General features: G+C 51.0%; 1 protein-coding gene across 3 annotated transcripts in view; it reads right to left on the bottom strand.

The window, feature by feature from the left end:
• Il21r (interleukin 21 receptor) overlaps window positions 1-12,195 on the bottom strand; it is a 31,035-nt gene that overhangs the window by 6,506 nt on the left and 12,334 nt on the right. The window contains exons 2-5 of one of the 3 annotated variants that reach the window (XM_036193665.1): window positions 7,613-7,753; window positions 5,460-5,522; window positions 1,991-2,093; window positions 291-490 (exon numbers count right to left, since the gene is read on the bottom strand). In XM_036193665.1, coding sequence (XP_036049558.1) covers window positions 291-490; window positions 1,991-2,093; window positions 5,460-5,508 — 352 coding nt within the window. In that variant the 5' untranslated portion in view covers window positions 5,509-5,522; window positions 7,613-7,753. The remainder of the gene's footprint in view (window positions 1-290; window positions 491-1,990; window positions 2,094-5,459; window positions 5,523-7,612; window positions 7,754-12,195) is intronic. The other 2 variants (XM_036193669.1, XM_036193673.1) reach the window with 2 other exon arrangements.

Below are 12,195 nucleotides of genomic sequence, written 5' to 3'. Positions count from 1 at the left end.
TGCTCATTACTAGGAACAGAATCCTGGGAGGCCATGTTTAAAGGATCTTTACAAGGTATACCTTGTCCAGGGTCAGGTAGACAGGGAGGGCCGATCTGGGTCCCACCTCACATCTCTCCATGCCTCTGATGCTCCTCTTGGGCACCAAGACTAAATCCCCTATCAAAGCAGCACACCTTAGCTAAAAGCAGTGCATCTAACACAGTAGATTTTGATGGCATGAGAAAAGCTTGCTTTGAGGTCAGAGAAAGGTCCTGGGTCCCCCTCAGCTTGGGGTTCATGGTACTCACTGCTCTCAGCCAGGACAAAGCTGCCACACTCCTGGGAGTTGTTGCCAGAGTGGTCCATCATGTTGACAGTGAAAACATCATCTGACATGAATCCAGACAAGGGCATGTGGCATGTGTACTGCACGTGTGTGGTGTTGTGGCCAGACCTATGCAGACTGCAAGAGGTTCCCTTGTCCTGCAGTTCTTCATATTCATCTTGCCTTCAGAGACAGAGCAACCAGTCATGCATGGCTGGGGACAGTGGCACTCAGTGCCCGGGGCAGGGCAGGAGTTCAAAGCATGAGAGTGGGAGGGGCTGGAGGTAGGGCTGAGGGTCTCCCAGGGGCAGTCCCCTCCCTGCAGTATCCAGCACGCTCTGAGTCCAGACACAGCTTGCATTCCTCAGAGGACCAGGTGCTCACTACCTTGCTCAGGGCAGCAGCTCTCAGCTTTGGGAATTTGGACCTAAACCTGTCTCTGTTGTCGACAGTGAGTAGACTGCTGTCCTGTAGGAAGGCCACTGAACACCCACAGGTCTGTACTTAGAAGCATGCAAGTGTCATCCTCTGCTCCGACAGAACTTCCAGGGACACTGGTCAAGTGGGGTGGTGGTAAATGCTTTGGCTCTTTAACTCCCACTGGGCAGAAAGGATGGGTTTTGGAGTATATATAGAAGTCCACAGAAGTTTATTTTCTTCTTTCCAGACATCTCCAGTGTCTGAACATGGCCACCCTCCAGGACCAATGTGGATCTGTGGACTTATTTAGCTCTTTGCTGAATTTTCTATAATACAAACTTTGACGAACAACATTCTCCAAGCAAGCCTCCAGCCTGGACCACTATCAGGCTGTCTGAAGGAAGGTATTGCTCCCTCACCCAGTATCTCTGAGCTCCAAACCTCTCACACAGCAGCCAGCAGGGCCTTCAAACTCCCTGACGCCTGCTGCCCTCTCCCATGTGGCACAGTCGGCCCTTACACAACCATTGACTTCTTTGTTCACTATTTTCCCTCACTCTGGCTCCCTCTGCTCAGGTCACAGTCAGCTGCTGAACAACACTCCCAGCTCTTACTCTCCCATGGCCTTCACACGTACTGAGCCTGCTGCCATGAATGCCCTGGCCAGCCCAGCCAAACATCCCTGGCTCCCCACCCTGCAGCCTTGAGTCTTGTTTGGGTTCTCAACCCCTACAACATGTCTGGCAGGAACTTAATATACTTAAAGTGGATGAACACATGAAGGGCAAGGGGTCTCTATCCTAAGCAGCGTGCGGGGTCATAAGCACATTGGCTACGAGACTTTGGGCCAGTGACTAAACCTCTCTGAATTTCAGCATCCTCATCTGGAACACAGTAACAACAATTTCAAGATCACTCATGGGGAGGACACAGTACCTACTCGGTGCTTAGAAGATCACTGGGGACTGCTAACCAGGGAGGCTAACCCAGACAGGCCTTTGGGGGCAAGAGAGTATGACCCTTGGGGTGGGTGTGGTCATACTTGGCCTCCTATCTGTGTGTTCCAGGTGAGTCATCTATAAGATGGGGACTTGGCTCTCAGCTCACAGTCTCGGTGGGTGACATTGCTGGTGGGCGGGACAGGCCCTTGTTTGTAGCTAAGCTTCTTGCTGAGCACACCACAGATCAGCTCAGCCCAGGGCTTCCTTCCATCCTGCCACCCTCTCCCAGCAGCTCCTCAGCCAGGGAGGTGTGGCTACTCACCAGGTGAGAATGAGCGTGCTGGGGTGGAGGTTCCATGTTTCCAGGACACAGGTGACAGTCCAGAGGTAGTCAGTGTAGCAGGTGAGATCCAGGCAGCCCCAAGCTGGAGGGATAGCAGAGAAGCCTTTATTGAGTGAGAGACAGTGGAAAGGCCTTGGTAAACTGTCTGAGGCTGAGGACAAGTTTGGGCAGAGTCACAGGCTGGGACGGAAGCCTGGAACACAGGGACTCTTGTCACCTGAAATTCCTTGTGTGTGTGAGTTCCAGCCTTTCAAAACTGGTCATGGTGATGCGGTTCTTCTAGTGTGGAACTGGGCTTCATATTTGGTCCCCAGGCCACTGTCCCTCAAAGGGTAAGACACTCTGAACTCCCACAGGCTGATGGACAGATCCCTGAGGCCAGGGAGAGTGGCATGCACTGTGGTCTGAGCCCACAGCCTCAACAAGAGGAGGGGTTTAGTGAGGACCATGAAAGAGTGGTGAAGACTTCTGCGGTTTACTTCCGGTAAAGCTGGCTGTGCCACTGCCAATGACAGCGTGGCTACCAAGCTGTGACCAAAACAAATGCCACAGCAGGGGCTGGCTGGAGGAGTCTCCTCTACCCTCAGCCTCTCCCCCACCTCCAGGCATTTGTTTCACTTTCCAAATGACAGGCACAGCAGGCATGGGGCACATCTGGCTTCCCAGCGTCTGGGGAATGGAGGCAGGTGCATTGCTAGTTCAAGACCAGCCTGGGCTACACAGCCAGCCCCTGTCTCAAAAGGGAAGAAAACGTACCTACCTAATTACTAAACCGAAATAATATAGAGTTCTGGATATTACCCCCCCTCTTGGGTTTGTAGCTATGGAAGATGTCTAGGGGATCGAAGGGAATAATTGAAGGAGGATCGGGAAAAGGGACAAGGCAGGACTATGCTCGACATCCAGTACATGCATAAGAAAACAATGAAATAAGGCTGCAGTCATTGTCCAAATTTTGTTCAATGTTTGGCCAAGTGAGCAGAGCCATTTTAAATTCTGCTTTGTAAAACTGCATGCCAGCACCCATATCTTCTCCCCACACCCTGGAAATGTGCCATTTTCAATGGCTTCTTCCCTCTGCTTCCTGACCGATGAAGGCCCTGAACCAGTGGACTCTGCTTCTGGGTTCTAAGCTAGATTCCAAGGCCAGACCTGGGCTGTAGAGGACAGCATCAAGGCTCCAAGGGTAGATGGCTTTCCTGGGCTGCTGAGCTCTCTTCCCTGGGGACCAGCATCTTCCTGGTCACATGCCTGGCAGACTCTACTAGTGAATCCCAGCACTCTCTCCCAGGCTAGCCCCAGAATCTTTCTCACAGTTCTTATGTAGCTCCTACCAAAAGTTGTAGAGACCAGGCCAGTGAGATGGCCCAGTGGGTAAAGGTGCTTACTGCCAAGTCTAACATCCCTGGATCTCACATGGGGAAAGGTGAGAACTAACTCCTGCAAGCTGTCCACTTTGACAACATGCACAGCACATACACATAAAAAGGAAGGGAGGAAGGGGAGGAGGGAGAGAGGGAGGGAAGGACGAGAAGGGAAGAAGGAAGGAAACTATATAGTGCCAGGACTTGGACCCAGGACTTTGTGCACTCTCGACAAATACTTACTACCTCTGAGCTATAGCCCTAGCTTGGGATGGGACAAGCCACTGGGGCAGAAAGATCAGAGTCCATGGACTGCTGATAGGAAGCTGCCAAGGCCAGAGTGAGTGAACAAGCCAGGCAGCACCCCACAACTGGATGGCAGCCACTCAGGCATCTCACAGAGGTTACTACAGTGTGCAGAAGGCCCCAGGATTAAAATTGCCTCCTTGCTATCTCTAAGCCTTCACGCCCACATTCGAGTGAGGTCAAGCCTGAATCGCATACATTGCCACATAGAGCAGCCATTTGACACAGCAGCAAGCTGAAGCAGGGGGATTATGACTACATAGGGAAACCTTGTCTCAAAAACTCAAAAGTGAATGAATGAACGAACAGCAGCACAGCAGGTGCCTAGGGCCCTGCTAAAATTAGGATGTATGTGTCCCCTCAAATGCTCAGGCCACAGCGCGTGTGAGGAGGTGGAGTCTCCAAGGGTAGTCGAGTCCCCAGGCCAAGCTCCTAAGGGGGTCTAGTGGTGTTATGGGTGGCTGGAGGAGCCAAACCCCTTTCTGCCCCCATCCTGCCTCCTGCCATAAAAACAGGAGGCCCTGCACCACACTGGAAGTAGATGCTGAACTTCACCAGCCACAGAGCCCGCTGCACCATGGCTCTGAGCGCCTGACCCTGGGAGTGTGAAAGGCACATATTTGTCCATGTCTGTGGGTTTGTGAACATGCATGTGCTCGTAGGAGTTGAAGACAGAGGTCTTCCTCGGTCTTTCTCAACCTTGGTTTTTGGTTTTTTGTTTTTGTTTTTATTTGGTTTTTGTTTTTTGGTTTTTGTGTTTTGTTTTTTGAGACAGGCTCTCCCATTCAGCCTGGAGCTCACTAGTTGGGCTAAGCAGCCTGGCCAGCATTCCCCTGGGATCTGCCTCCATCTCCCTAATGCTGCAATAATAGATAGTCTCAGCTGTGCCCAGTCCCTTCTATGGGTCCTGACGCTAGAATGGCAAGTGCTTCACAGAAGCCATCGGCCTGCCCATGTATCTGCTCCTTATATTTTGTCTTAGTGCCATGGGACTGAGTCAGACCTAAGTCAGGCAGCCAGCCACCCCCAGGGTGGCCACAGGGTCTGCATTCTCCCTGAACCTCTGTATCCTCCACTGATGGCAACATAGCCAGACCCCACAGGAAGAGCCAGAGGTGACATTCTAGCCTCCACGTGTGACAGGGGTCTGTTACCCTACCCCCACAGTGCAGGCACTATAGGAGTTTCCAGAGCAGGCAGGGTGTAGCCATTAGAAAGGGAAATCAGAAGCCGGGCCTGTTCCTGTGGGAACTATTTAAAGTACTGGATATTTCGGTAAAAACCAGAGCAAATGTTGCTGAGTCTGCAGAAGGTCAAGTTCCCCTTACCCTGCCTGGGAGGCCTGCACAGCCTCTCATCTCCTGGCTCTTGACTGGGAGAATGCCCTCAACAGCACTCTTGACCTGCAGCTCTGTGCCTTCCCTCGGGACTGCTAACAAAGTTCTGGCTCCTCTATCTCCACCTCCTTTTCCTCCAGCCTACTGAAAGTTCATGACCCCAGTGAGAGTCTTGCACAAAGAGGAGAGGAGGTTAGACCAAGGGCAGGACTTCCTTCCCATGAGGGCGGAGAGCCTTTCTGTTTACTGAGCTCTTTGGTTCCCTGGGTTCTAATCAATCAAAGCATTCAGCTTTGGTGTCAAGTAGACCGAGGCTGTAGATTGCGGGTCAGTGGCCTGCAGCCACGACCGGGAACCTACAACACCAGGTGGCCCCTGCTCAGTTTTGTGGGAGCCCATCACATAGGCCCATCGCCCCTGCAGCCATTGGTTGAGACTTACCTCCCTGGAGGATCAGCAGGAGCAAGGGAGCAGCCAGGCCCTGTGGCATGCTGTGTCCCAGACCTGCAAGAGAAGTGTGTGGGATGTGAAGTGAACTAGCCTTGGCCATGCGCTGAGCAACCTCCCCACCTAGGGTCTGTCCCTGCCACATCAAAGAACCAGTCCAAAGCTCACAACAACCCCCCCCCCCACCCTATTGAATACTAAAGATAAGGTTAGCCCACAGCAGGGCTTCTTATTCCAATAGGAGGCCCAGCTAGCCTACAGGGGCACACTGGGAAAGCCAGGCCACCAAACAAAGCTGTCCGGAGCCCCTGACTGGCTGAGATGGACAAAGGCCCTTGTAGAACCAAAGAAGTGATGATACTGTGGGCAGAAAACCATAGTTTTCAACACCAGGCTCCTCCTGCCCTTTGCCTGTGGAACTGCTAGCCAAGGAGGACCATCTGCCCGAGCTCAAGAGCCCCATGCAGGCCAGTTCCTCCAGCATGGAGCGGGGACCAGGTTCTTGAGGCAAGATGGCCCATGCATGGATCAGGTCGGACCTACGGCTTTTCCCAGACACCATCCCTGACCTCACAATAAGACAATGCTTCATCTGGGGTTCCCCTTGATCCAGCAGCACTGACTGGCCTTCCTGACCATCATCAAAGAAACAGTGTAAAGGACCAAGGTTCAGATGGCCAGCTGTGTGCTCCAGGCCAGCCTCTTGCTGTCTCTGGGCCTCATAAAATGAAGCAATGAAGGTCTGTCCAGAGCTTTGTAATAATTAAACCAGGTGATGTGCAGAGAAAACTGAGTATAGGCTCTGACACACCACAGAGCTGACTGAGCTAGAGCAGAGTCTAGAAGCTTCTAGAACAGAACCCCAAGAAGAAAAGTGTGCCCAAGGGGCTTCCAAAATGTCTCACTCTCAAAATTATTTATTTAGTCTTTTTCTATAAATGGCGTTAAACATTTGACTCCAACCCCTAGTCTAAAAATTACCGTTCATGATCGCACACTTTTTCCACAAGGGTACTTCCCCCTCTTTTCCTTCCCTTCCTTCTTGAGACAGAGTCTTAGCTATATAACCAAGGCTGGTCTTGATCCTGCAAACTTCCTGCTTCAGCCTTCAGCCTTCTAACTGTTGTAATCATCATCATTGTTCTAACATGAGTATTAGAACAAAAGATTCTGGGAAAAGTCAGTTCAACTTGCTTTGAGTAACACTGAGCTTGGGTGGCCCCTGCCCTGACAAGTCCTGTGGTATGGTTTGACTGCATTCCCTCCACCCCACAAACTCTGTGTGTTAGAACCTAACACCCAGATCACACTTTAACAGAATGGAGGAAATTGGGACTAGCTGAGGTCATGAGGGTGGGCCCGTCATGGCATTAGTGAGTTTTAAATAGAGCATGGACGGGAATGGAATTCAGTGTTCGGCATTTGCCTAAACATATGGGAGCCCCTGGTTTCTGGCCCCAGCATTGAAATAGAAAGGTGAGGAGGAAAGGGGCAGGGAGGACAGAAAGGAAAAGAGATCCATGCTGGCACAACAACTGTGCCTCCCCCTGCACAGTCCTCCACCAGGCTGTGATGGTGTACATTCCCTTGGGCTTCCCAGACACCAGACACTCTGCTGAACAAACTTCTCACTTCCCAGTCTGGGGTGTTTTGTTCCAGCGTCTGTCTGAACAAAGCCATGCTGATATTACAGTCTGAAGAGGTGACTTCTGACCCCTGGAGGGTGGCTCCAAGCATGCCTACAGTGTCAAACCTAAGACGCCAGCCCCAGTGCAGGAGAACTCTGTGTCACATCTCAGCAACAGGGAAAGTAGAAAGCCTCTGCCCTTTGTCAAGAGCCTCTTCTCCCCCTCTTCATACCACAGCTCTGCACAAGCCACAGCAGCTGCTTTACCTGCCTGGATTAGCAGCCCTTCTCATTGGTGGCCGACATGCTTCCTAAACTGCAGCCCCTCGGCATGGTCCACTGCAGCCCCTAGGCACGGTCCACAGTGCAAGTACTGAGCCACTCTTGGCCAAGTACTCACTTGCCCATTCACCCTGCCACAGTGACTATATAGGGCAAGACACAAGCTCAGACAAGCCCGTGGCAGCCAGCCTGGCCTCCTCTCTAGAACTCTGGCTCTGATGCTTTTCTGGGCACCTACCAGAAACCTGCAGCCACCTCGGTGTCTCTTAGAGATGTACCTTGGCTCACGGTTTCAGGGCTTCAGCCTGTCCCAACAAGAAGATGTGGTGGAGAAGCTCAGACTGGAGTGTGTGGCAAAGCGAGTTCCCATCAGGGTGGCCTAGGAAACAGCAGGAACCAGGTTGGGTATCACCTTCAAAGGCCCACCCCCAGAGACAGACTTCCTTTATCCAGGCTCCATCCTCCGCAACATAGAACAAGCATTTAAACACAGGAGCCTGTTGGAGACACTTCAGGTTCAAGCCACAACAGGAGGGCTACATTGAGAACATGATCAGGTTGTAGCTGATGTCCATCCATATCTGAACCTTCCATTTACATGAGCCCAAACACCCCTATTCTCCAACACTGTTAGTTATATTTCTGTTGCTTTTTCCAAAGAGGCCTGGCATTGCAAAGTGGAGGAGGGGCCCAGCATTGGCAGCCAGTTGATCTCTGACCCTTCTGTCTACTGGCCTCAGTTGCCGTCTCTGAAATGGGCACATTCTTCACCCCTGAACCTCACAGCTGAGAGCAGCCAACTGTCAGGTGTGAACACCGATTCTTGCTGAGCCCTGGCAGCTGTCTGAGTGGCCCACTGTTCTCATCTGCCCTCTGTTGCTGTGATAAACACTATGGCCGAGGGCAACTAGGGACAAAAGGGTTTATATCTTTTTACAGCTCTCAGGTCAGACTCCAGCACTGAGAGAAGGCATGGCAGGCACCTGGAGGCAGGAGCTGATGCAGAAGCCATGGAAGGGTGCTGCTCGCTGGCTTGCTCCCCTAGGGCTTCCTCAGCCTGCTTTCTTCTACAACCCAGGACCTAGGGATAGCACTACCCATCGTGGGCTGAGCCCTCCCACATCATCAACTAGTAAATGCCCCACAGGCTGCCTACAGGCCAGTGTGATGGAGGCATTTTCCAGATTGAGGTTCCTTCTTCCCAAATGACCCTAGCTTGTGTCAAGTTGACAGACACTAACCAGCACAAATACCCTCTCTCAAGTACCCCTGCCCCATTGCCTCGCTGCCTCTGTACAAGCTGAGTCCTCTCCCTGAACCACAGCCCTTCCTATCCTTAACATGACACTTTTGTGGCCCATTTGCTGTATCCAGCTGGCCTGGGATGTTCTAGAACTTCTGTCATTCACTCATCACCTTTCCATGACACTGTTCTCTACTTCCTATCTTTACCTTGCTGATCACTGTTTTTTACTCCAATACACTTGCGTCAAAAGAAAACAGTACATTATTACCACTGACAGTTAACCAGGACGAAGCCAAGAGGCAATGGGCAGCATGCTGGGTAAGCGCACTGTGGGGCTGACACAGACTCAGTTCAACCCCAAGCTGTGTGATCTCAGGCAGGTGGCTTAGCTACTCTGAGCCCCAGGCCCTCATCTGTAAGTGCCGATGATTAAAGTCCCATGCTCCCAGAACCCTAGGAGATTAACTTGGTGCTTGTGAAACACGTGTAACAGCCAGTTACAGGCTCAGGGTAGATGTTACATGTTTCTGTTTTAATTACATTGGTTGCGTGTGTGTGTGCATACATGCCTGTGAGCACGCCAAAGCACACATATGGAAGTCAGAGGACAACCTGAAAGAGTCAGTTCCCTCCATTATGTGGGTCCCAGCTATTGAACTCGGTCGTCCAGTTAAGCACCTTTACCTGCTATCTCATGGGCCTACACAACCTTTCTTAAACAAACCACAACCAGCTCTCTGGAAAGCTAGCCCACCACTGTGAGAGGTAACAGACAACAGAAGGAAAGCACAACCCAGCCACGCCACCTTCCCAATACTTCAGGAGCTGGGGAGCACCTCTGTTTTTCTTTAAAAGTTAGGGGCAGGGTGTTAGAAATGTTGAAGAATGGCTAGCACCAAATGGAGGTGCTGGCTCTCTGCTTTGAGGGCTCCTTTACACCTCTGCTCCGTGATCTGAGGACATGCCAGGAGCTGCTGCACCAAGGGAACAGTGATCTTCGTGCTGAAGGTGTCCCCATGACTCTCTCCTCACACTCTCTGCACCCGAGAGGCCTTCTCATCCCTCTGGCCTCTTTGTCCTGACTCCTGGGATGCACATGAGGCTCACAAGAAAGTCAGGAGGTGTTCCAAGAGCTTCTGCAGAGCACCTGAAATCTGCTACATCTCAGCTATGTGTCCTTGGGCAGGTTACCTAGCTTCTCGGATTCTGTGCTCTCTGCTATTAGTGGAGGTCAAGGGCCTTTGCTGAAGTTGGTCGTGATTGCATTATGGCATGGGAGACCTATTAGAGTGTTTATCTACCAGGCCCCAGCACTGGGGTTGGATGATGCAAACTAATAACTAACCACATTTCAGGAACTCAGAGGGAAGTAGAGAAGGTTGGGGTAGCAAATGAGACTGAAGGGAGGGCCACAGAGCACACTAGAGCCTAATCTCCCAGCAAACAGAGAAATGCAAATAAAACCACAAGGGGTTACCGCGGACACTATCAGATCGGCTGGGAGCTAAAGCTCAGACGGCCTGACTCAGAGTCTGATGCACAGGGATTGCCATTCACGGCCAGGGAGAGGTGACAATACCACCAGTCTGGAAAATAGTTTTTGGCAGCTTCCCTAAGAGCCAGCCACGCCATGCCCATGCTCACCAGCATCTGAGAAGCTATCAGATGCCTCGCCAGGTTTAATCGTGAGGAACTAGAAAAAACCTAAGTCCTCATTAGTAGGGCATGGAGAAAACAAGTGGAGCTTTGGCGGCCAAACACGGGAATGAATTACTTCCCATGGCTCACACCCACAGCAAGCAGGTGACCACCAAGATGGAATGGGTACCGAAAAAGAAGAGCGTGAAGGATGGTTTCCCTCTGTCACTCTTGGAGCTACATGGAACAATTCTATGAGCTGTTCAAGTGGACAGATGTCTGTTGTGCGACAGAAAGGAACTGGGAGGGAAGATAAGCATCACTTTTTTTTCTTTTTTTGAGACAGACTCTCACTACACAGTCCCGGTGGGACTATAACTATGTAGACCTGGCTGGCCTCAAACATGCGGAGTTCTGCCTGTGTTGGCCTCCTGGGTGGGAATGAAGGTGCATGCCACTGTGTCCAGCCCGAAACACTGCATTTTTTAACTAATGTACAGAAAGAAGAAGCCAGGGAGGTGTTTCTAGGGTCTCCACGGTTTGGGAAAGCCCAGCAACACTGTGTGACTTCTTCCTATGTCTAAACTATCTCACAGCAATTTAAGTGCAAGCAAATATTAGTCGTGTAAAATACCATGTGCATCAGAAGACTTCCACTGTATGGTGCTGGAGAAGCTGGTATCAGGCTGATGCCCTCACAGAGAGGCACTGGCAAGCCTGAGATGAAGTGGGGCAGCCAGGTGAGATGGAAAGTGACAGAAGGAATGAGCCCTGAGGCTTCCCTCCTCACTGACTAAGTAAGTCACTGAAGATGAGAAATCTGCTTGGGGCCAGGGCTGGTCAGTGCTCAGTTACCCAGCAAAGGCTGAGAAGCAGGAATCTGGAATAGCTCAGTCAGCTGTCCCAAGGAAAGCCTCAGCTTCATCCAAAGGCTCCACATCTTCACCCACGGTGCTCAGGGTTCCGATAAGGTGAGCTGTGCACAGAGCTTATGACCAGTAAGCCAGAGTGCAGGGCACCAGGACAGCATTCAGTAATTCAGAGTCTAGTACTGCTTTTACAGTCACTACAGTTGCCCTGATTAAGAGTTCCTGGGAGCCGGGCAGTGGTGGCGCACGCCTTTAATCCCAGCACTTGGGAGGCAGAGGCAGGCAGATCTCTGTGAATTTGAGGCCAGCCTGGTCTACAAAGCCAGTCCCAGAACAGGCTCCAAAGCTACACAGAGAAACCCTGTCTCAGAAACAAAAAAGTTCTTGGGGTCTGGCTTGGTGGCACTGCCTTTAATCTCAGCAACAGGGAGATAGAGGCAGGTGGATCTCTGTGAATTTGAGGCCAGCTTGGTCTACAGAGTGAGACCCTTCTCAGAAAAATAAATAAAAAAGAGTTCTTGGTGGGAGGGTGTAGCTCTGTTCTACAGCATGGCCTTGAAGTGTGAAGACCCTGATGATGGGAGGGGAGGAAAGGGAGAGAGAGGAGGAGCAGGAGGGGGAGAGAAAGGAGGAGGGAGAATTCTACTAGTTATATTTAAAAAGGAAATCTCGAAACTCCTCAAATTTATAAGCATGTAAAAAATGGATTTGACAACAGATTAGAAACCTCAGAAGAGGATTTGTAAGCTGAAGGTTGCTCAGCTGAAAGCAGTCAGAGGAAGAAATGTTCCAACACAGAGAAAATAGCAAAAGACAGGCTTGCAGCATCATAAGGAAGACTGGCCACCCATGCACACTCACTGTCCAAGAACCAGGAGCGCAGATTCTCATACTCAACACTCTGACATTAAGTGTGATCCCACTTTCATTTTAAAACAACACACACCTTTCATAAGTAGAATTACTGTCATGTGCATTAATTTATCCCTTTTACTGAGGACCTTTACTGGGTTAGTTTTGAAACAGAACTTGCTATGTATTCAAGGATGACTTTAACTGTCAACCTGA

This window comes from Onychomys torridus, chromosome 1 (genome assembly GCF_903995425.1).
Source record: "Onychomys torridus chromosome 1, mOncTor1.1, whole genome shotgun sequence".
NCBI lineage: Eukaryota > Metazoa > Chordata > Mammalia > Rodentia > Cricetidae > Onychomys > Onychomys torridus.
The sequence above is the reverse complement of the archived record's forward strand: the minus strand, read 5'-3'. Positions and strand labels throughout refer to the sequence as shown.